This window comes from Coturnix japonica, chromosome 7 (genome assembly GCF_054131305.1).
Source record: "Coturnix japonica strain WE chromosome 7, WE-NBRP24, whole genome shotgun sequence".
Classification (NCBI taxonomy): domain Eukaryota; kingdom Metazoa; phylum Chordata; class Aves; order Galliformes; family Phasianidae; genus Coturnix; species Coturnix japonica.
In genome coordinates this window covers 11,865,919-11,889,121 of record NC_140669.1, presented here as the reverse complement: position 1 = coordinate 11,889,121, position 23,203 = coordinate 11,865,919, and the positions used below count along the sequence as shown (strand labels likewise).

Sequence of the window (23,203 nt, the reverse complement as noted above, 5' to 3'; positions counted from 1 at the left end):
AAGAACTTCAGCACTGTGTCTCAGCATTTATGTAACTGCACAACACAGACTCCCAGTCGTTTTAACATCTTAGGGCTGTACCATAGGAGGAATGGCAAAAATGCACAAAATTACCCATGTTTAAAAGATAATGAACTCTGTTTGACTTTACCTTTTCCATTTCCCAGCCTGGAACTGGCAGCAAGGGGGAGCAGAGCAGCACAACCTCCAGATTAGCATCTGAGCAGCTCCCTTCCTCAGTGGTCTTGTGATTTAAGATGCACACAGAGCGGAGCACTTTTGAAGCAACTCTTTAATATTTTAAGGGAAAATTCTTTATTCGCGGAATGCGCAATAACTCCTTCCAAACTATATGCAAAAATAAACCCCAAAATTCTAATGAAGACACAGAAAAGAAGAAGGAAAAAAAAAAAAGCAGCACAGCAGTGTTCCAAAGAGAATACATAATTCACAAGTTTAAAATTCAAGCACTCCCTTCCTATGCCTGGAGCTCTTTTAAAATATTAACAATTAAATCTCTTCGGTAAGTGTACGGGGTATACTTTAGTCTGAACCAGTACCTTGGGAAAAGGTTACCACTTGGGGCATATATTTTTGTCCCTTCTTCGCCCATCAGAGCACGAAGAATCCTGTTGCGGGACAGGATTTTGTCATAAAATTCCACCCCACCATTGGCATAGTCTTTTGATACAGTAGCTGCATCTCTGTCAGCCTTGCAGTCCAGGTGATAGGTCATAGCATCATAAGAAATGTAATAGAGGATTAGTCCAGCAGCAGCAATTATGAAGTTACAGATGCTGCGAAGTATCCTGGGGCCAGAATACAGACCCAGAGCTATCTTTATACCTATCCCACAGAGACACGTACCAGCTAAGCATGTTGGAGCTACAGCTGCACTTGCTAACGGGCTGCTGTTCTGCAAATACACAATTTCTCTGGCAAGTGCAAACTTCTGTGCTTCAGGTGAAAATGTCAGAGCTTCCTTCAAAGCAACACCTTCGTTGCTTTCCCAGTCTACTTCCCTGCCGCCAATCACAACAACGTGGTTGACTATTCCTCTTTTATCCTCAGCGGTGCTATCAAAATTAGGAGGGATGCCCACCAAAGAACCCGCAGGCAGCCAGGGGATTCCAGCACTGACCGGGTGGAAGCCAGAAGCTGCAAAAGCTTGGTAGTTGGTGGAATTCACTGCAGTATCTTGAAGGACATCCTGAAAGACAGCACAGAGCTTCTGAGAAAGCTCAGCTGGCTGCCCATCTGACCAGCACTCGTGCAACAGTTTGAACGTCTGCTCAGGAAATACATGATAGGAAAGGTTAGCGCCAAACAGTCCCACGCAAGAAGTAGCCAACAGAGTCATCTTGTGCTTCTTTAACCAGACAGATGCCTTCTGCAGGAACCGCACTCCCATAGTCAAATCCTAACCTGTTTGTAACACAAAACCAGGAATTAAAGCGTGCTTAAATGGGCCTCACATCCCTGTAGCATTTTAAAAACAATGTAAAAAACAGCAGAGAACAGTAACCGATGAAACAAACCTTGATTTACATCAACAACACACAGAATACTTCTACAGAGAAAGCGATACTCATTAATTTTGGGACCTCTGAACAACAAAGGATAATTGAAACAAAGAATTAACTTCTCCTTCTCCTCCAGTAAATCAATTCATTGTGGTAAAGCCAATAATAAAGCCACCACGCTTCCTCCTCCCCCCAGCAATCAATAGACATTCTGTATTTACCCAATGCACTACTCCTTGCCAGCAATCCCACTGCTGCACTCTGCTATTGCAATGGACTGCAGATATTCAGACCAGAGAGAGACAATAATTAGATGAATCCACCCTAACTTCCTCCACAGCATATCTCCAAGAATTTTATTTAGTTACCTCAGAACTAAACTCAGTAACTTGAGCTTAACTACAATATCCAAAATGGGATCATATCTTGATTCAAAAATCTCAGGAGACAGAACTGGCCTTTGGAGTTTCTTCTAACGGATAATCAACTTCAAAATGCAAAGAAAAAGAACAGTATGTTCTTCTTCTAGCTTTTCTGATTTCACCTGCCAGGTTGTGGTTCTGCCTTACTCAGCAAACAGCTGATCTCAAACACCAGCATCCTTTCAGTGGCAACCTTAAAAACAAACAAACAAACACAAAAAGTGCATCTGAAATAATTTGTCTGACAAATAATTCACGCAGTTCAGGGCTGAAGCTGGGATAGAAACTGTTTCTGGGCAGATGACTATGAATATGACTATTCAAATCAGCTGATCAATACAAAAACTTTCCAACCTGCCAGCTCCTGCTTCCCTTGGGGAGTATCAGCCCCTTTTATGGACCAAGCCATAGGATGAGTTAGAGCCTGGAAGAGCTCTAATCTCTTAAAAAATCCCTGCAGTTACAGAATCCTCTCCTAAAATGACATGACTGTGGAGATATAACACAATAAACAATTAATTACTGATTAATCCAACCCTACCTGCAGCAAGGGCATAGAACTAGATGATTTTCAAGGACCCTTCCAACCTAAGCCATTCTATGAATTAGATGCCTAAGTCCAAAAGATCTCAGTGACACTTGGGTGCCCATTCCCATCTGCATCTTGCAATGCTTTATCTCTCAGAGCCTTAACACTTGAGCTGGGGAGAATCTTGCTGCAGCTGTTTCAGATGCCGCTATTTCCAGCTGTCCTCACAGGAAGCTGAGGTGGCAGAAGGAAACTCTTTGGATGGAACCACTGAGGCCTTACTGCAGAGCACCATCAAAGGTGGGTTTTGCTGTGCTGCTGGGCTTTGAACCGCAACAGCTGAAACTTTGCCATATGCTCTTCCACCCAGGCTGAACAATATCCTCCCACAAAGGGCAGAGCAGACAACCGGGGGCTGTAACATCACAAACCAGCACTGTGTGATGTGCCGGGATACACCCACCACGATCAACAGGGCACAACCACAGGGCACAGAAAGGGTTTAAATTAAAGGCAGGGTTTTAATGATACGTTGTTACAACTCACTTCCCTGAAGCCCTTTCAAACTGTAAATTCACCCAGGAAGAACCTTTGAATGTTTATACTGCACCAAACACTGAGTGCTTAACAGAAACAGTGATGCACTTAAGTATACTATTCACTACGTTTGCATTGCTCAGTATAATAACTGGTGGCATTCTAACACACCACGGAGGACGGTCAGCATCCACGAACAGATAAGAGGAAGAAATACCCTCAGGACTTGTTAGCACCAGCCCTCCAGGCTCGGTGTCTGTACCATCACACCTCAAGCCCAAAGGCACATGGTATTCTTAACCTTTGTGCAACTTAGTAGCAAGGAAGGCAAGCGGGAGCCACGTGGCGATTCATACGGAGCATACCCCGAAAACTCAGGCTTAATTTACTAAATTCCGGTGAAGCTACACCACGATTTATAGGCCTGTCCCCCTCAAGAGCTGAAATACTCTTTGCTGCTGCGTGTGCGTACAGACAAATTCATAAGAGAGCACGAGGAGAAGCCGTTCCCTTTCCCTCCCGCCCCTCCGCTCCGTGCCCAGCTCCAGCAGGGCCCTGGGGCCGGCATTTCGCCCCGACGGCAGCGCAAAGGGCGGCATCGCCTCCCCCCGCCCCGCACCCGCACCTACCGGGGCTCCCGCACCGCGGCTGCTGCCGAGGCGGAGCTCCGACGGGCGGACGGCGGAAGAGGAAGAGGCGGGCGGTGGGGGTTCGTCTTTTTAACGGAGCGTTTTAAAGCTAGAACGGAGCTGTTTTCCCTTTCTACAGTGTGCCATACCGCACGGCTTTGGCCTCGAGCTCTGGGTCGAGCCGCCTCCCCGCCCCCCAGTGCCCAGAAACCCGCAGCAGCTGCCGCAGGGCTGCGGTGCCAGCTGGAAGAGCCGCAGGCGTGGGGACAGCTGTGCCAGCCTCATCCGGCTCGGCCCGAGCCTTGTGTCGTGTCAGCACGCAGAGCGGGGGGGTGTTGTGCAAGGGGAGCGTTCCCGTCATTTCAGACATTGAAGTCACCGTTTCATGCAGAATTCTTCAGGTTTCGAGCAGCCGAGGTTTGCAGCTCAGAAACGTCAGCTGCGTGCTGTGACAGCAAGGGGGGAAACGGTGTGAATGTCACTGGGATTTTAATACGTGTCCTTGCGTTTCAGTGCTACAGCTCCATGTGTTTATCCTGCTTAAATCCCCTCTTTACACACCACTCATAGAGCCCTTCCACTGCAGAAACAACGGAGGGCAAAAAGGTGATCAAAGGGTGGACAATCAGGATGAGGGGCTGAGTTCCCCTGGTTTGGTCAGTGCAGAAGAGAGACCATTTCTGAATGTTGGCCTGAGATCTACCTTTAGATAAAAGGGTTGAGACCGTGAACTGGAGAGCTTTCATTCGAATGGAAACATTCTGCTACAAGCTATGAAAGTATCCTAATAAACATATCACTCATCTTTTTCCTGCTCAGTGATCTAGCCCTAGGTTACGGTTTTATGCAGAATGACAGGACAGATCGGCAGTTTGCTGCCACCCAAAGGGAGAAGTCAGAGGAAAGATTTTACCTTCTCCACATCTTTCTCCCTCTGAACCTCACTTTTTGCCAGACCTGGCATTCATGGGACCTTCTCATGACCTGCTTTTAATTCACTGTCATCAGAAAACTTCTCATAGTGAAAACAAACAAACAATCAGAAAAAGCAGCCACAATCATTTTCTACTAGTAACTAACTTGAATGGGACCATGGAAAAGTCTGAAAGGTGCCAAGGTTCTAATAAGGTGGGAGGCAGCCAGAAAAAAAAAAGAGAGTAGATCTTCATCTTCCCCTTTATCAGCTATAGAGAACTTTAATAGCCACGGGTCTGCAGTCTCAGTGTGTAATTCCAATTCTGCCAAAACTTACTGTCTGCAAATAGGTGCTGACACTCATCTTCCATGCAGAAGCACAAGGGAAAAGTGCAGATGATGAAGGACTACTTTGGACTGTTCTCCACACTCATTAAGAAACGCTGATGATGCATTTGGAAAGCCTGCTAGTTGCTAAGGCTCACTTACTCTAGTGGAGAATTTGGATAAATGTTTGGCTTGATTTGTACTTTCTGAAAGGTGCCTTTGCCTTCTGAAGATGTTTGGAGGCCAATGGTTTCTTATGCAAATACTCAAGATGTTGGTTCAGTTTGCATTCATAGTGTAGGTTCTTATAAATGCTTTATCATAAACACGATTATGGAGAGTAGAGATCCCAGCTTTACTGGCTGACATAATTCTGGTTTTATGAATGGAAGATGAAAGAATGGAGTGCAGCCTATATCTGTTGTGTAAGCACCTCATTACAGTCGGGGAGTAAGGGATACAGGCCGCTTTTAAATTAGCCTGCTAGGTGGTGCTACAGGACGTGTTCTAAGATCCTCATTCACAGACTGCATCTGTCTGAAGGTTTACCAGAAGAAATGTAGACTCTTGTCATTACCTGCCTCTCTAATATACAGTTTTGTGAGTAAAGCCCTATTGCTGCATTAGCAAAAAGGTTGATTTTTTTGTTTAAGTAAAGAACTGAAAACCACTGACTTCAGTATCTCTTAATGCATGTGTGCTCTCACGGTCTCTTTTGCTTATGTGATCTTCAAAGTAGGAAACAGCCAGTCAGTGAATCCACAGATATGAAAGAGATATTTCTTCCCATAATCCCTTATTCCCCTCTGGAGTCTGTTTATGTGTCTTCTTATACAAGTGCTGGGATCATCCAGCCTCCAGACAAACTGTAATGGGAGCAACACGAAGAGCTGTGCAATGCTTGCCCAGCTTCATGCAGTGTGGTGTGTCACAAACACTTCTTCCTGTAATTCAGTTTCTGTGGGTGTTGTCAGATGGAGCACACGCTGCAGGATTGTGGGACCAGGGAAATGTAGTGCAAGTGTGACAGTAGAATAACATCAACAGCAGAAGGAGAGAGATGATAGAGTTTGCAGAGCACGGATCATCTGCTACTTATTTACAGAAGCAGCTTTGGGACTGGGCAGTGTGGGCATGAGGGGATTCTACAGAATTGTTTGTCAAATTAAGGAGGAAGACGGAGAAGTTATTTGATGAATAACACAGGAAACATTAGAGCACAAGAAGTTCCTGCATTGAGATGTGGTAGAAGATCTGGGGAAGATCTTGTCGTGGAGGAAGGGTGTGATATGACAGCTTGTTTTTTTATGCAGCTACTTGGCCTGCCTTTCCATGTCATGAGTGCGGTACTTTGGCAATGGTTTGGGGGGCACATGAGGTGCAGTGCAAGGCCCTTAAACAAAAGAAGTATGCAGACAGTACCTGTGTTGGGGTGACTTACGATAATGCATGCTGGAATTACTTCCAGTTAAAAGGCAGCAGAGAGTGCAGTGAAGACTAATATATTAAGTGAATGTAAAGGTTCTTGACCTTGAGGTCAAGACTTCATAGTTATGTGGCCATCTTACTTTAGTAGTGGGAAAGAAAAGCTTGTAGCAAAATGGCTTTCCAGTCTGTCTGTCTGAGCAAGCTGCGCATCTCCATGTTGTAGCTAATAAGCAGCAAAGTGATGGTGGGATTGAAGCATACAAAGGATTGAGCAGAAGCACAAAGGTGCAGCTGCAAAGATCTCAGCAGTTTCAGTTCTTCTGCAGACCTCAGCAATTTCAGTTGGTGAAGAGGGAAAATATCAGCCTATACTGATGATATGCCTTTGCATATCCCACCCCCCCTGTTCCTTTTACAGTTAAATCCCAAATGATCTAGCGCAAGCTCATAACTGAACTTAACCTAGAAATAAACAAAACTCATAACTTTGAAGTGATGAGGTAAACTTAGCATTCATTCTGTCTGGCTGATGTGGGAGACAGGAGTACTCAAGACCTCTGTACTCAAGGATTTTGCTGCGTGCTCAGATAGCACAGGTTAGAACCCATATTTTCCCTTTCATCAGGGTCTGGCAGAAATGCTGAAAGCTCTGCCAGTCTCATGCTGGTAATCAAAGCCACATGCAAAAAGCAGTAGGACAAAAAATTCCCTGTCTCCTTGTTAAGCCTTTCCTGTAGAAAAAGATGATCTATTTCCAACTCCTTATCTCATTCCTTAGAAATAAATATGTAGCTTGTATGACCTTCTCAGGAGCAGCGATGTGTAGCAGAGAGAAACACAAGTGTGGGGAATAGAGAATCACATTCCTGGTCTCACATGAAGCCTTCAGACTCCTGTATTCAAGAATGAGCGAAAACATGATGGAGTAATTGAGATGAGCAGGTACATAGATCAAAGAACATCAACAAGTCTTCAGAGAGGCTGGGAAGAGATTTTTTTTCTTCCATACAACAGCTTGGAATTGGTTGGGGATCAAAAGCTGTTTCAGAAGGCAGCAAGGTGGCTGTGAGGCACTGGGCCAGCTACATGACCCATGGCACTGAGCTGTTTCCTCTCAAACACTGTTGGCATTATATTTGGAAGTATTCCTCTGCTGGTTTAGATCTACTTAAAACTCAGGAAGACTCTCTGTGGGAAGGGGAAACATGCATATAATCATGTTTTTATTGCTTAGCTTCTGCATTTTCAGATTCTGGGACCGAACATACCAGCTCCTTCAGCCCTGACTGTATTTACCAGAAGTAGGAAGGTTGATGATAAAGCGTTCTGTGTAACCAGACAACTTAAATGTAATCACAAATAAAAAACAACCACTGATCTGAATGTACATTGCAGTTTCTGCTGCAGCTACCAGACACGGATCCAGGTAAACATGGACGCTGATGGAAAATTTGGATACTGGCAGCAGAGAGATGAGAAGGAAAGACACTTGCAGAATCTGGGCAAACCAATTCATGCTGAACTCCACGGTCTTGCAAATAGACTGTTGCTATTTAAAACTGCTACAGATCTATCCACATTGTGCAGACAGATGCTATACCATATTGTATTTTAAAAGGCATTAGGCTCTAGTCACGTCACAGACATCATCGTGATACCATTTGGCAAAATCAGAGCAAAACTCAGAAACATAAGTTGATTGTCTAGCCTGGGATTTCCTGCCGGTGCACACGAGCCATACTTGCTGTATCCAGGACAATTGCACATTGTTTATAGCAGATAGAATCTTTATATTCAAGAACTCTGGTTTTACAATTAGCTAGCTGTAGTGAATGGGAGGTACCTGTAGTGAATTAGAATGTCACATATCTTCACAATACAGGTAATTAGTGCCATTTCCCTTCAGAGTTAGGAGCAGTCCATCTTTGGAAGGGAAGGATGCCATTTCTTATAGGTAATGCCTATTACAAAGTTAATCATAATTATCTAGTCTTTATAATAATTACCCTTCCTGATACCCCTAGTCCAAAATCAACAATACTTGACAGGAAGGAAAAACTGGGGATATTTCACTAAGTCAGTCAGGCCAGGGAGTCACCAGGCACTGCTCTGCAGTGAGAAGACTTCACCAACACTGTGACTTTCCAAGATTCACTGCAGATGTGTTTTCCTATCATTAATAACTGCGGAAGGTACAAACAGGACCTTTCAAGTTACACAGAAAGAGTGGGAAAAAATAGAGCAACCAATTTTGTAGGAGTTCATCTATTTGTAAATAGGTGTAACAAAACCTGGCTAAAATGGCCAAAAAACTTTCCAACTGACAGCAGCAGCTGAGCACAGCCTTTACGCCACCTCAGGAGCAATCTAAAGAGCTTCATTCTCTTGCCTGAAAGCTTGCTGAGTCCCCACTGCCCACTAATACTATTTAGCATCCAGTTGCAAGGTTTGTTTTGATTACACATACAAGCAGTCAAGCAGTGACTGACAATTAATGGCAAAGGTGTTGAACAAAAGCCTAAAAGAAATGGGAATATTTCTTTGACTCTAAGTTGGCTTTGGATCAGAGATAAAAAGAATAAAACAGCTCAAGTAAATAAGGCAAAATCTCAGGTTTCCTGCCCTGTCTAATCACTTTTAATTGGCAGTGATCATCAGGGTTGATCAGCTGTTAGGTGCTGTTAAATGCTATCTCAGGCTGTCCTAATTAGAGGAGATTCTTGAAAAGCAGTGGAGAAAAAAAAAAACACAACAAAGTACATTTGTGTTGACATAATCAACTCTGGATAAACAATACATAGAGCAATTTCATTTCAAAATCTTTTCCTCACTGGAATTGCGTGTACTATTGCATGTGCTGTCTGGTTCCTGATGTCTGATGACATCAAACTGAGGGGTGCAGTTGGCACAATGGAAGGCAGGGATGCCCTCCAGAAGGACCTGGACATGCTCAAGAAGCAGGTATACAAGAATCTAATGAGGTTTTATAAGGCCAAGTGTACGGTGTGGCACTTGGGCTGAGGCAATATGAGTACAGACTGGAAGATGAACTCCTGGAGAGCAGCCCTGAGGAGTCCTAACACTTCTTTACAGCAGCAAGGGGTTTTGTACAGCAGCTACATGAGTTCAGGGCTCTGTCTTAGGGCATCTTAGCTTGGATGTTAGGGGTAAGTTCTTTACTAGAAGAGTAGTTAGGTCCTGGAACAGGCTGCCCAGTGAGGTTGTGGATGCCCCGTCCTTGGAGGTGTTCAAGACCAGGTTGGACGGGGCCCTGGGCAACCTGATCTAGTAAATGTGTATGTTTGGTGGCCCTGCTAGGCAGGGGGGTTGGAACTACATGATCCTTGAGGTCCCTTCCAACCCAGGTAATTCTGTGATTCTGTCCCTGGACATTTCTCATCCCAGAGCTGTGTCTGGTCAAACTCCCTGGGAAGAGCTGCAGAACAGACCTTTCTTCACCCCTTTCCACTCACCCTTTCCCCAGAGCCTCTCTGCTCCCAAGGATGATGAGGATATCTTTATCTTCAGCAGCTTTGTCTGGGAAGTGTTACCTTCATAATGTTTAAATTTTCTCTATTCAAATTGTTTTCCATTTGAATTTAACTTCAAACTTGGTTGTATGACTGCAGAGAGTTTCTCTGTAGTGTGCAATAAAACACGTATTCCACTCCTCTTTCATCCTCTGATATCTGCAAAACAGCAAGACCCAAAAAGCAGAACCTGAACCATTTTGATCAAGGAGTGTCACATATTTCTATAAGAGCAGCCTGCAGTATTATGTAAGGAGTGACCCTATTCTTGACTGCACAGATGACACAACACATCTCATCTTATTTGCAGACTCAGTGCTTCACAAACTGTATTTTCCTCCAGGAACTGTTGTGGAAAAATGTCAGAGTAGAGAGCCATGTTCACATACTCTGTTTTCAGAAGCTTTGTGCTAATCCAGAAATTTTCTGCTTAACTAAGACCTCCAGTTCACCGTAAGTCAGTACTTCACAGCTCTGGATCCCTCCAGATTTTATGCTGTAAGGTGGAACGATACAAAGATGATAACAGATATTCAAAAGGGTATTTACAAGGAAAGACTCACCAATACAGATGCCTTCACTGGGAAATGCTGAAGCAATCTCCACTAAGGATCAATCTCCAAGAGATGCTGCCTTAGTGGTGGTCAGCCCTTAAATGAGGTCTAGAGGAGGTGGACTCGAGCTCCATCCCTTCTGGGAGCACAGCTAAATTACTCTCACCTGTGCTCCCACAGCTGACCCAACACTCGCCTCAGCTGATTAATCAGAGGTTCAGGCTGTGATTACCAATTTCCCATACATATGCAAAACATCTCTATTTGACAGATGGTGAATCAGTTGCAGGAGATTCTTCTGATTTTACACTCTGCTCAGGTAGTCATCATCAGAAGTTTCATACAGCCACTGGTAAAATACTGAAATAGTTATGGCAGATCCTAAAAATGGCCTCTTGGTTTAGTAAAACAAAACATCACCACGTTCTGACTAAACACCTTTGTACAAATAACTGAATTTAGCTGCTTGAGCAGAGGAATCAGACCCACGGCATCCAGAGGTCCCTTCCAACCTCAGCCTTCTGTGATTATCTGGTTAACAAGTCAAAAGTGAAAAAAGTTCCTCCATTCACCATCCTGCTGTTGTGTTACAGTACCTTGCTAGCACAGCACGGCTAAACGGCTGAGTGCAGGCAACCACTTTGTACCCACTTTGAAGCACCTTTTGTAATTATGAGTACTAAGCCCAGATAGGAGCCTGCAGTTCTTCCTGTCTGGAGGAACTGAACATTGTAAGGACAAATTCTGAAGCAGAGAGTGTGATGTTCCCTCTCAGAGATCACCACACCATGCTGTTATGTGTGCTTTGTGTGACTGAACTTCATGTAACTGAAAGCTTAATCATTATCTCAAAAACATTCTGGGTACAGAAAGTCCTTCTGCAAACTACCACAGCAAGGTGCCCACTGTGAATGTAACCATCTGACTTCTGCCAGCAGTCCTGCTACTGCAGTTCTAGCCTCCAAGGATGTGACTAGCACAGAGGAATAGCTTAGAGAAAAGCCCATCTCACCCCACTTAGCAATGGGAGCTTTCCTCATGCTTTAGCAACTTGTTCATGCCATGTCCCACATGCATGAAACTCAATTTACAGCCCCAGCCGAGGAGCAGAAGCATACCCAGCATTTCTTTAGCAGCCTATCTCAAACCCAAAATGAATGCTACCTGAACATCTCACCAGCTAATCGAGTTTACTGACTCAGCTTTAACAAATCCTCAAGTCAATGAAGCATTAAAGATCCACCTTGTTAATCCTCTGCTTCATCTCCCCCAGCACAGTCCTCACAAAGGACAGGCACACTTTGAAGACATTGAGCTAAAAGCTGTTTGCAGGCAAATTTTCTCTCTTTCTCCAAGCAGACCATATGTCTGGATTTCAATGACCACATCCCTCTCCTGCCAGAAGCTTCTGGGGGTAGCTCCCAGCATGGGGCAGAAGTGGTTTAGAGTGGGGTGTAATAGCCTGCGCTCTTTAGCAGAAGGATGCTGCCCCAGGGGCTGATATCCTGCATCACTGGAGGATGACGTGCTTGTGGGGAGGTGTGAGGAAACAGCTCTGCATGCACAGCCTCTGCATGTAGGGAGCCCAGCTAGGGCCTGGCAACCACAAAAACCTGGTGAACCACAGGTCATTACAGCACGAGCCAAGACTTGATTAGAAAATGCTTTCTGCAACATATTTCTTATAGCTCAGCTACAAACTCAAGTTTTTGAGCATAACTCCTGGGTTTTAGATGGCAGCCTGCATGCTTCCAGTCCCAAAGTTTCATAGGAGATGTCCTGTGAAGACGTTCCCATAAAATGAGATCACCTGCCCTCATCGTGTCTCCACTGAAAGATTCGAGCTTGCGAGCCTCACCCAGTTTCATTCACCAGGAACTTTCTGAACGCTGAGTCTCAAGAAATGTTTGTGTAGGCTTAGATTAAAAAAAACAACACAACGGTAAAACCCCATGCCAAGGAAACTGAGAAAAAAAACAAATAATTAGAACACACGGGGTTTGACTTTTTCCCTTCAGTGAAACAACAGAGACATTTTAATAATTAAGCAGTTTCATAATGTTTGTAGAGGGAAATGAAAGTTTATTGTTTCTTCTGTCTCTGTAAAGGCACAGGGTAAAGTGTGGGGACTTGCAGAGTACAAGACAGTGAAGAGAAGGAAGGCAAAAAGTGACGGTGTGATGGGGGAAAAAGATAAATCAAATTCCCTGGATAATATTTACAATGCTGCAGTAGGAGCTTGGTTAAGGAAGGAACGAGTCAGGATATTTTTGCATGCAAAGAAGTCATGCGAGCACATACTGGATTGTGGTTAAAGAGAGACCCTTCAAGCTTGACCCAGTGGAGGCTGCACTGTGCAATTCTGACTCATATTTTAGGATCACTCATGCTGGAATTTAAATCAATGGGAACTTTTTTACTGACATGATCAGGAACAAGATTAAGTCCTTGCTAAACTGTGATTCCCTTGGAGAATGCAGGACTGGGGTAAAGTTAGCCTGTGATTATTAAAAAGCTCAAAATTTGGCCTCTTTAAGCAAGCAGTCACATCTGCCCCTTAGAAGAAGTACATGAATTGGGAGCAACACAATTTCTTTAGACAGATGCACACTTGAATTAAACTCCCTCCAAGTTAGGAGGATTGTTCTGCATTTGTATCCACGCAAAACAAAGAAGAATTTGATTCAAGACATACAGAGCTAAGAGATCTGAACTCTGCCAGCTCCTACAAAGTGTTGAAATGGATACAGTGTGTCTGGAATTGATTTTTCCTTGGATGCTGCAGGCAGATCTGAGAGATGTGTTGGTGGCTGCTTCATAAATGAAGGAGTGACTGTAAGGTTACAGAAAGCTGGTTTGTTCCTGCAGCACTTGGATACAAAGAGGGAAAGAGAAATCCAAAGTATGAGCTGCAGATAGAATGCCAGGCAAGCTACCCATTAATATTATACAGCATGCAGTAAAAGATACTTCTCTATGTTCGGCAAGAGTATTTGGATGTATGTGACATGCTGTATTGAGGCTTCTCTCGCAGCCAATCCACTTCAAAGAAGTTTGAGGGCACAGTCACAGGCATAACTAAATTAGCACACCTGAAAGGGCTGAACCAGCCATACATGGGGGCTTAACTCAAGCAAACCTCACACACTGGCTTTACTGCTGGAGAAATCTCAGAATGCAATCACACCCTTAGCAGCAGAAGAGCCCTGCCATGGGGGGTACTGTGAACTTTCTGTTGTGAAACAGGATGAGGTGACAAAGCAGTAAGGAAACACAGATATGCTTGCACTGCAGCCCTGGTGAGTGAGATTCTGTTTCAGTTGTGCTGCCAGATGTCAAAGCAATGGTGGATTACCAACCAGAGATAAGTAATGCATGGGAGGCAGGGTGGGGAGGAAGTGTGAAGTGCTGATGTGTATAGGCATCACTCAAAATGCACTTGCTCGTTAAAGAATAGGTCCCAAAAGGCCCATAGCACGTGTATGTGGGATAGGAATAGAGGAAAGGACTGTTGCCATTGCTCTCAAGTGAGAGGAAAGCAGGGAAACACCCAGAGGAAGGGATGCATTCAACTCTGGTCCCCTTGGTAACTGGTGGAAAAACAGAAGAATATAGTCAGCATACAAGGATACCTCCTCAAGTGCTGAAGTTCATCAGCATAGCGGTGTTGAAGTTGGACTGATAAAGCCACAGACACATTAATGTTTCCATATAGACGTCACTCACCCCATCCTTCCCTCCAGCTGTGTGGATTTCAATTTGGATGATGGCTCTGGTAGTGGTGGGACTGGGAGGAGAAGGAGGTGTCTGAGAGACAGTGCTGTTGCATAAGCCTGCTTTCTAAATTGGGGTTAAATATTGAGAACTGTGGTGTTTTTTAACCAGAAAAAAATATGTGAATTATCAAAAGACATCATCAAACTTCAGCCAATGAAGAGTACCATAATATGTACCATAATAGCACTACTATGAAAGGATCGGTGAGACATTTTTAAGGCTCATGACCATGCTGTTTTTCATGTCCTCATTATCTGGCCAAAATCCTACTCTTCACTGAGTCACACTTAGCTGAGATTACTGCAAATGCTCTTGATTTACAATGAGATATGAATTTGCCAGCATGAACCCCGAGGACAGAGAAAGAATGCTATTTAATATCATTAAAAATGAGAACGGGAAAATAAAGCAGCTTGTCTCTGTGGCATAATGCTGTTCCCAAAGAGCTGTGACATCTCTGGATCTCCCAGGGCTAGGAAGGAGTGATGCTTTGATATTTCCTCCTTCAAAACATAAAAACCAACCCCCCCCCTCCCCCTCTCCACCACCCAAATACTCTCTGCTAAGAACCTATTCTCCATATCCTCTCCAAATTGCTTGAGGGCTACTGGAAGGCAAAGTGTTCCGTGCAGGCTGGAGGTCCAGGCAGCACAGGGGTTATCCAGAGGCCAGAGCTGCCTTAGGGACAGCACTGGGGAGGTCAGCACAGTGGGGAGCCCAAAGAGAAGGGATTTACTGTGTGAGCTTTAGCACGGATTCAGAATAATTACACCCTGGGAATTAAAGGAAAGAAAGGAGTAAGACCCCTGAAAAGCAAGGATGTGGAGGAGCAGATGGAAACACCAGCAAGGTGGACACAATTGGGGTGTGCATCACAAAGCAGCAAAACCAACCCCAATTCACAACAGCAACATCATCCCTCCTGCAGCAGAACCCAGCAGATGCCAACTGGGCTCCCACTGCCTGCAGCCGAGCCAGCAGCTGGGTGCTCTGCAGCCCCTGCAACATGCACAGAGGGCCCTGCAATGCCCAAATCCTGACTGTCCCATAGGCAGCCACCTCACAGGAGTACAGCTGTGCTGGGGGACTTCAACACCTTGAAGCCAGCATTAATTTGAGCATCTGCCTGTTACAGAGAACATGGATTTTTTCAGGATCTGCACATGCTGCCTATAGAGGGAGCAGACTAATTGCAGGCTGGTGCTACTGGTCCCAAAGAGAAACGTATGTCCCAACCTGTACCAGACTGACTTCCATTCTACATGCCAGACTGGGGCACGATGAAAGGGTGACAAAGCATTGGAACAGACTGCCCAAGAAGGTGGTGGAGTCCCTGGAGCTGTTCAACAACTGTGATGTGACACTGAGGGACATAGTGGGGATGGGTGACAGTTGGACTGGGTGATCTTAGAGGTCTTTACTACCCTTAATAATTCTATGACATCAGCTCTGCTGCCAGTCCTGTCAACCAAGGAGAGCATGGCTGCGTTTCTACACATGCATTTGTAAAAGCTACAGGGGATGCCCTGCTCTGCCAGGGCTGCCTGTGCTGCTGTCACCTGTCTGTGCCATGCCTGAGACATTTGGCAGCAGCCTCAGAGCTCATACAGTTACACAGTAGTAAATGGGAGTACAGAAACAGGGCCCGACCCATTTCCTGAGCTGGCTGCTGGGCTGCACTGCTGTGTTTCAAACAGACAGCAAATGAAGAAATAAGAAATGCAAATGATGAGGCTTAAAGGAAAACATCCGTACTGAGAAGAAAATCTCAAGGCTTTTCTGCTTTGTTTCTTGCTTTCTGCGAAGTATAGAGGGCTGTGCAACAGCAGCCTGCCCTCATTTTGTGAGATGCTGGGGGCTAAGCAGGAGCAGAGCTGGTTGGAAGCCTCCAGAGAGAGCAGAGGCTGCAGGAAAGGAGCTGGCAGTGACTGGCACAGGGGCGTCAGCCAGAAACAAGAATCACAGCTTAATAACTTCACACATCTTCATTGTTTCTAGGTGAGAGTTTGCCATAGCAATAGATAAACAACAGAACAGGATAGGAATCAGAACTGAAATCAATAAGCAGCAAGATGATACGAGTTTCTGCTCCATTTATAGTTCATAATGACTCTGTTTTGCCAGAATGAATACCTCTGTTGCACATGAAATATCAGAACTCCAATCCTATCTCCATCCATGCATCCAGAGAAGCTGGTGCAGTTGTTCACTCAAGAAATGGAAAACTACCTGATGTTTTCTGACCACTCAGTGCACCATAAAACTGCCCTTGAAGAGCTTGTAACCACGTTCAAGTGGAATATAAACTCCCCAAATAGTCACCAACCATTTACCAACCTACTGCACCGTACTACAGCTTTACTTCACACTAGGATTAGGTGGGCCATCAGACAAGCTCACTGTGTTCTGTATCTCCCTCCCCACAGCCCGAGCCAAGCCCCACACCCCAGCAGTTCCTCCATACCTCCTTGCTCTCATCCCTGCTGCCTGGCAGGTGATACCCATTTCCCTTCTTCACCTGCTGAGATTCCAAAGAACTAATGCACCTTTTACTGATGCAATAAAGCTGTGTGAACAAACCCCAGCCACACCTGCACTGCCTCAATACAAGCAGAGGTTCTATGTAAAAAGAGTGTTCCAACCATTGCCTTTTTAAGGAAACTTCAGTGCTGTAGAAATCCACAGAGGAAAAAGAGGAAAAGATCTGAAAAGATGCCGGAAAAGCTCCGCTTGTGCTTGATCTGCCTCTCATACCCTTTAGAAGCAGACATATTTATTTACAGCACAGTCTCAGCTCCACTGAAGGCAGCGGGAAGTCTGCCACCAGCTCCACAAGCAGCAGGCAGATGCCTCCAAGGGGTGTCCTCTGAGTGTGCTCTCTCCCTTTGCTGCAGAACAAACCGCTAATGCGTGCCCTTTGGCTGCTTGCTGTGCTAAACCCATTTATCTGAACCATGACAGCATAAGAAGCAGTTTTTTGTGATTAACCCACTTTTGCTGCCATGCAACTAATCGGGCTGCCTCTTTTTATTTGCTACAGGAGCCTGTTTCAAGTTTCGAGACGCTCACTGTAGGGGATGGGGGGTGGGAAACAGTGAGCTTTGCAGATTTAAAATGGAGAACTGCATTCTATTAAGGAGAAGAAGGGAAAGACCGAGGGGTCCTTTCCCTGCATGAAGACTGCCAGTCTGGAAGCCCCTGGAACAGAAACATTTCTATTTCTTTGAGAGCAGCCATGGCACCTCGGCTGCCAGCTCCAACAGCAGCAGGAACCACCATGTACAAATAAAAAGGGACAGTCCCTTCCCTCTCGCTGCTGCTACCCCTCTGTTGAGGCAGCCCAGGATGCAGTTGGCCTTCCAGGCTGCAAGCACACACTGCTGGCTCATGTTAAGCTTTTTGGCCACCAGAACCCCCAGGTCTTCCTAGTCAACAGGTCCCAGGCAGATGACATCTGAAAGCCAGGAAACTCTGGAAACCCTGCTGGGTTTAGATACTGAGCATATCTATAAGCCTGTGGAATGAATCTTCAGGGAAAATAACATAAGAAAGCTATCAGATGGTACGGAGGAGGGTGTTTGGAAGGTACTGCTTCACTTTGAAGTGGGCTAGCAGCATTAAATGTGCTCTTTGAAGATCAATTATGATCTGAAACATGATGTATCCCACCTCCAACCAGCCTTTCCTGGCCAGGGAGATGAAGAGTGACTGCCAGCAAACTGTGGGGGGACAGATGGGTTGAGAGGCCAGTGGGTGAGGATGTCCGGAGCCATTACATTTCTGATGAGTGCCCATGGGAAGCAACAGCCCCCTGGTGCCACAAAGCTCATCTTACCCTCACCTTATGCTGCTGAAGAGCACAGGTGATGTCCATCAAGAGGGTTAGAAATGCCCAGCTGCCCTGGACAGCTATGAGCAAAACAAGAGGATGACACGTTGTCTTGAAAGCACTACAGTTACTTCTGGGATTGGGACCTCCCAGAGATGCTGCACCAAACAAGCTGAAGCTGGCTGTATACACTGGGCAAAGGCTTGTGAGTGGCAAGAGCTCAGGCTTAGAATATGGCTGCTTCAGCCACATAACTGTCCTGAGTGCACTGTTGGTGGTACTTGCCAATAAAAGAAAGTAAAATGAAATGACAGTCTGAGTGGAGCAATTCAGACGTTAATAGCACTCCCAGATTTGATACTCTGGAAATATGGAAGACAAGTGCTTTAGACTTTATTCTGTTCCTGTTAGCAGCAAGTGCCAGCAAAACTAATTAAGAAGATGGTCAGAAAGCAGCTTTACATGTAACACTGACTGGTTCTGAGCTGCTTGGCAATGTTAATAGCTTTCAGCTGACTGGGATGCAATGGCTGGCTATGAGCTACATTATGGCAGTGCTGAAATGAGGTATGGGAGTGTAAAAAAGAAACAAACCTTTTTTTTCAGAAACCTTCTTTTTCAGAAGAACCCTTCTGAAAGCAAATGGAGCTTTTCTCTCACCAGAAGCATTGACAGCGTTCTCTCCATCCATGGAGTTTTGCATTGAGCTTATGGAAGCATTTTTCTCTCAGAAGCCTCCATCCATTTGCCTTACATGTTTCTATGGCCAAGAAATTCAGGTAGGCAAAGAAACAGGTGGACGGCCTGTGCAGATGCAGTTGTTGTAGGGAGCTGTGCTTCACTGCTGGAGTTCTGTACTTCTGCATACCTGCAAAGACAATACAGAAATCTTCATTTATTTATTTCTTTTTACAAACCTCAAAAGAAATATTTCTGGAGAGACGACAGATAGCAAATAGTTTGATGCACATTGCCAGGTCTCGTGTTGGTGCCCTTAGAGAAACAGTGTATGTTATTTCCATGCGCTCTGTTCACCCTTTGGGAGGCACTTCTTCCTCAGGCTGACATTTCAGTTCTGCTCATTCCCTGAGGCATTTTAGAGGAAAACACAGCGCGGCCTTTGATTACCTGGGAGGTGCTGAACTTTACATGGATGACATTTGAAAACAGAGAGAGATCACGCCTGGGAGCTGCACGCTGCTTTGAAGGAAGCAAAGCTGCTGGACTCAGTTATATAGAAATGTAAATGTGCTGTAGCAGAAACACCCTAAGAGGAACAGAAGTCAGCTCTGTGAGGCTGCTCTAGCCCCGGCTGCAAAATGTGCTGGAAATCTGCTGTGAAGTTGCTAAAAATGAAAGAGTAAGAAGAGAGATTTTGCAGTGAAAGCTCAGGATCTGCCCAAGGAAGCAGGCTGGGTGTGCTGGGTGGCTGAGTCCAAATGGATGCCAAATGTGAAGCTTGTAAGAAATTCAGGGTGTTTCAAAGGTACTGGTCCCAATAATGAGCACAAAATGAAATAATCTACCATATAATAACACAGTAATAATAGTACCTTGGTTTAACTGCAGAGGTGAGAGCAGGTTGTAAGGATATGCAGACGTCGAGTCATGGAGGTTGGAAAAGACCTCCAATATCCCATTCTGCATCTACTCGTCAGCCTGTGGAGCAAAAGGGAGGGCACAACACACTGCTATGGCTGCATGGGAACCAGGGCCAGATGAGAAGGGCTCAAGTGTAAAGTAAGACATGAGAAATCTGCACAAAGCATCAATTCCTTACTTGCACACACAGTCCCTCTCATTCCTGAGTGTACCTTGAAATACACCCATCTCCCTTGGAATATCTTGACTCCCTTCTTTTTCCCAACCAGAGAATGCCGACGGGTTTGTGAATCTTGGTACATCGCTTACAGCTGCTGTAAATCTGGAGTAGTGCACACTATCAGATGTGCAGGTCTCGTTTATAAAGCAGGATTTATGGTTTCACCTCTCAGATCTGCAGATGGGTTTTATTGTGATTTATGCCTGTGTCACTGAGGACCATATATAAGAATTACCTGATGTTATCGAGGGACCTATTCTTTTGGGCCCTTATCTCTCTCCTGAAAGCAGAAACTACTTAATCACTGTTAGCTATACACTGAGGGCACTGTCCCCTGTGATTTACCCACCGCTCTGCTTTCAGTATTATTAGCTTGTGATGTTAGGACTAACCCTATAAAATACCCACAGCACAAGCCGAATTGCAACTATATAAACACGTTATGAAGGGGTCTGCAGTGACTGCGTTGGTAAATATAATTACAATCTTTTTAAAAGAGCCATTACCTTAATACTCAGTGAATGCCAGCGTCAGACTAAGGTACAAAATGGGCTTCTTGGGTCCTCTGAGCTAAATATCTAGGCTTCCAGTATTATTTATCTACAAGGGCTGCTCTGAAAGTAATGCCTCCTGTTTTATGATGTTGGGCCATGGTGTCAGAGGTTGAACCTTCCCACCAGTATTCTGTTACAGCTTGTCACTGGGCAATAGATGGCAGCAGAGGGGCAGTCTGACATGGAAGCGTTAGTGAAGCAAAGGGGCTCTTTGTGTCCGTCATAGTTAGCATGGAAATGAATAGGAAGCATTACTTTTGGAGCAACATATGAAGATGAGATAAGCATAGCAGCAGCCCTCTTCCCCTTTCCATATCTACCTCACAGTAAGAAGAGCTCCCAGGGCAGAGGCTGAGGCTCACAGAGCACTGTTATGATAGATACAAAGCCCACAGGAAGCATCAGCAGCTCCATGCTGTAGCAGAAACTCCCCCGGTAGAGGACAATGAGCCAACAGCAGCCATTCCCTTCCCTGCCCACAGTTACAGCTACCTGTGGCACTGGCTGGTTGCAGGTAGGAAGGGAGAGGGCTTTCAAGCAACGTTTTCCTCCTGGTACCCTTTGAGATGTTTCTGGGAGTGATGGGAAAGCAATTGCAGAAAGCATGTTCTTACCCCAGTATCCATGAGGGTGTCTGTGTGCCAGAAGGGGAGCTCAACAGGCACACATCCCTGCCTTGCTGCTGTGTCTTCTGTTGGAGAAAATCCAATAGATTTCTGGAAATAAAATAGGCAGTTTGGGTCATCTAGAAGATTGCACAAGCAGTGTCAGGGCTTGGTGAGATGGCCTGTTGAAATATATTTGGCTTCAAGAAATTATTCTCATGATTCAAGCCCAGGCTATTTCTCTTATCCACATGAAATCATGGGATGTGCCAGGACTTTGATCCCGAGTGCTCACGGTGAGACACTGGGCACTGAGCTCAATTTCCAGCAAGCTGTGCATAGAGGTGAGCAGCTGGGAGGTCCCACTGGGAGCTGTGGAGCAGCCTAATCCATCTGTGGGCACAGCCATCGCGCCTGGGGCATTCTTAGCATGTGCCTACAGGGCTGAGCTGCTGCAGGGATTTGGAGAAAGGAATGCTGCATTTCTGGGTCCCACCAAGCTGAGGGTGGGAGAGAGAAGTCACAGTCACAGAATCATTAAGTTTGGAAGAGAGCCGTGGGGTCATTTAGTACAACTGTGATGTTCACAGTGGTTGTGAACATCTGTGGGTCTGGGGGTGCCTTTGGGGTTCATGCAACCTGAGAGTCAGCTGAGGGCTGGCACAGGGCTGCTCAGCTGTATTAGACCTTGGCACCTTCATCCCACTTTAATTTCTAAGTCTTTAAGTAGATCATGTTCGTGCTACTTGAGTCAGCTCCAAGAACATTCTTATTCTCTGCCTGACTTTCAATGAACATTCCATTTGCTTTCAGCTTGACAGCCTGAAGCACCCCAATTTAGATCTTTAAATGTTAAGTAATACACGTTTCCCATCAAAGCACACAGAAGGCTTAAATGAGGTGCACATTCTTAGCAAAATTTCAGCTTTCAGCAGTTCTTGTTACCTCAGTTTAAAAAGGTGTAGGCAGGGAGGTATTTTTAGAAGCACAGAAATTAATGTCTTCTTCAGGCTCCCATAATTCAAACAGCACTTTAAAAGAGACAAAGTAAGAGCCATCCCCAACGTTATCACAGCTCCCTGTTTTCTCCCAGTGGCAGAAATCTAAGCACAGGCCTCTCAGCCCCAGAGGAACATTTGAGATGGCACAAGGGTGTGAAAACGGGGCTTGTGCTGCTCAGTGTTTTGTAGCTCTCTAAGTGAAACATTTACAGCCTTAGCTAATCACATTACATTTGCTTAATTAATGGGAAGAGCCTATGCTCTCTGGCTGACGGGCTTTGATAGATGAGTGCAGCTGCCCTGGCTTCCAGCAGCATATGTGAGTGCTTAATGGGAGTGGGGTGGGGGCTGCAAGGGATGCAAAGCAGTGGAATAAATGTACTCAGTGTGAAATAAATGCATTACATGTGAACCGAGCTCCTATTTGTTCTTACCCTGCACCTGAGATGGAGGGGCAGCTCCCAGCCACCCTGCGGTCTGCTTTTCCTATCCCTGTGCCCGAGGTCAGTTCCCATTCTCCTGACATTACTCAAGAGAAAAATGACCAAAATCATTACAAATCACCCATGTTTTTCAGAGCTCCCTCTGCACTGAACTCAGAAAATCGCTCCTGTCTCCTGAATTGTTTGCTCTGCTGCTGCCCAAATGACTTCTCATGTGCTTGTGTGACAGCACACGAGCTGAAACACATGACACCAGCAGCTGCCAGGCCAACTGCTCTGCTGGTAGCGGAGCCAGCCCCGCATACTTCGAACATCTCATACCCCGCCACATCCGACTCTTACTCACTCTGCCACCAACTGCTCCGTGCTTGTTTTCTCCAGGCTTTATCTATGCAATATGCCAGAAAGCAGCCAAATCCCAGCCCTGCCTCCCCATTGTCATCCATAGCGTGTACAGTGCCACGGGGCTGAGTGGGATTTCAGACAGAAAGGGCCAGACAGTAGCACCGAGAGCCAGCCTTGGGATCAATGGTGCTTATATAATGTTGCTGGCTGGAAAAGCAGCACTTGGGCTGATTGCAGGAGCTGTGTCTAATTTCAAAAGGTTCTTCTTAAGAAACCAGAAGGTTTGCAGCACATGCTGCAGAAAACAACTTCCACGTGTTACTCCATCCCTGAGATATCAACCAGTTACCAACAGCCAAGCATGAGAACTACCAAGCACCATTACTCACCCCAGTCCTTCTGCATGCTTACTGAAATAGGGCTGGGACAAGTT

At 45.4% G+C, this 23,203-nt stretch overlaps 2 protein-coding genes and 1 long non-coding RNA gene across 8 annotated transcripts in view; all 3 read right to left on the bottom strand.

Annotated features, from left to right (window-relative positions):
* PTPN4 (protein tyrosine phosphatase non-receptor type 4) overlaps window positions 1-3,677 on the bottom strand; it is a 123,324-nt gene extending 119,647 nt beyond the window's left edge. For both annotated transcript variants that reach the window (XM_085553225.1, XM_085553226.1), the window contains exon 1: window positions 3,641-3,677. The gene's annotated coding sequence lies outside the window, so the exon portion shown is untranslated. The remainder of the gene's footprint in view (window positions 1-3,640) is intronic.
* Window positions 275-3,677, bottom strand: TMEM177 (transmembrane protein 177). Of its 5 annotated transcripts, none has more exons than XM_032445717.2 (3): window positions 3,641-3,677; window positions 1,892-2,138; window positions 275-1,425 (listed from the first exon to the last, which is right to left on the bottom strand). In XM_032445717.2, the coding sequence occupies exon 3, from the start codon at window positions 1,409-1,411 to the stop codon at window positions 479-481; it is 933 nt and encodes a 310-aa protein (XP_032301608.1). In that variant the 5' UTR covers window positions 1,412-1,425; window positions 1,892-2,138; window positions 3,641-3,677; the 3' UTR covers window positions 275-478. The 5 variants fall into 5 exon arrangements, with proteins under 5 accessions (XP_032301608.1, XP_085409361.1, XP_085409362.1 ...); XM_085553235.1 differs by having other exon boundaries at window positions 2,068-2,138; XM_085553236.1 differs by having other exon boundaries at window positions 2,093-2,138.
* An 11,581-nt stretch (window positions 3,678-15,258) lies between these two features.
* Window positions 15,259-21,935, bottom strand: LOC146760070 (uncharacterized). Its single transcript, XR_014948287.1, has 3 exons — window positions 20,991-21,935; window positions 19,554-19,659; window positions 15,259-18,868 (listed from the first exon to the last, which is right to left on the bottom strand). It is a non-coding gene; the product is annotated as an uncharacterized LOC146760070 (long non-coding RNA).
* Between the last annotated feature and the right edge of the window lie 1,268 nt (window positions 21,936-23,203).

Excerpts from the sequence above, each read along its gene's own strand:
- TMEM177 (XM_032445717.2), bottom strand. The coding sequence starts at position 1,411 with ATGGGAGTGCGGTTCCTGCAGAAGGCATCTGTCTGGTTAAAGAAGCAC.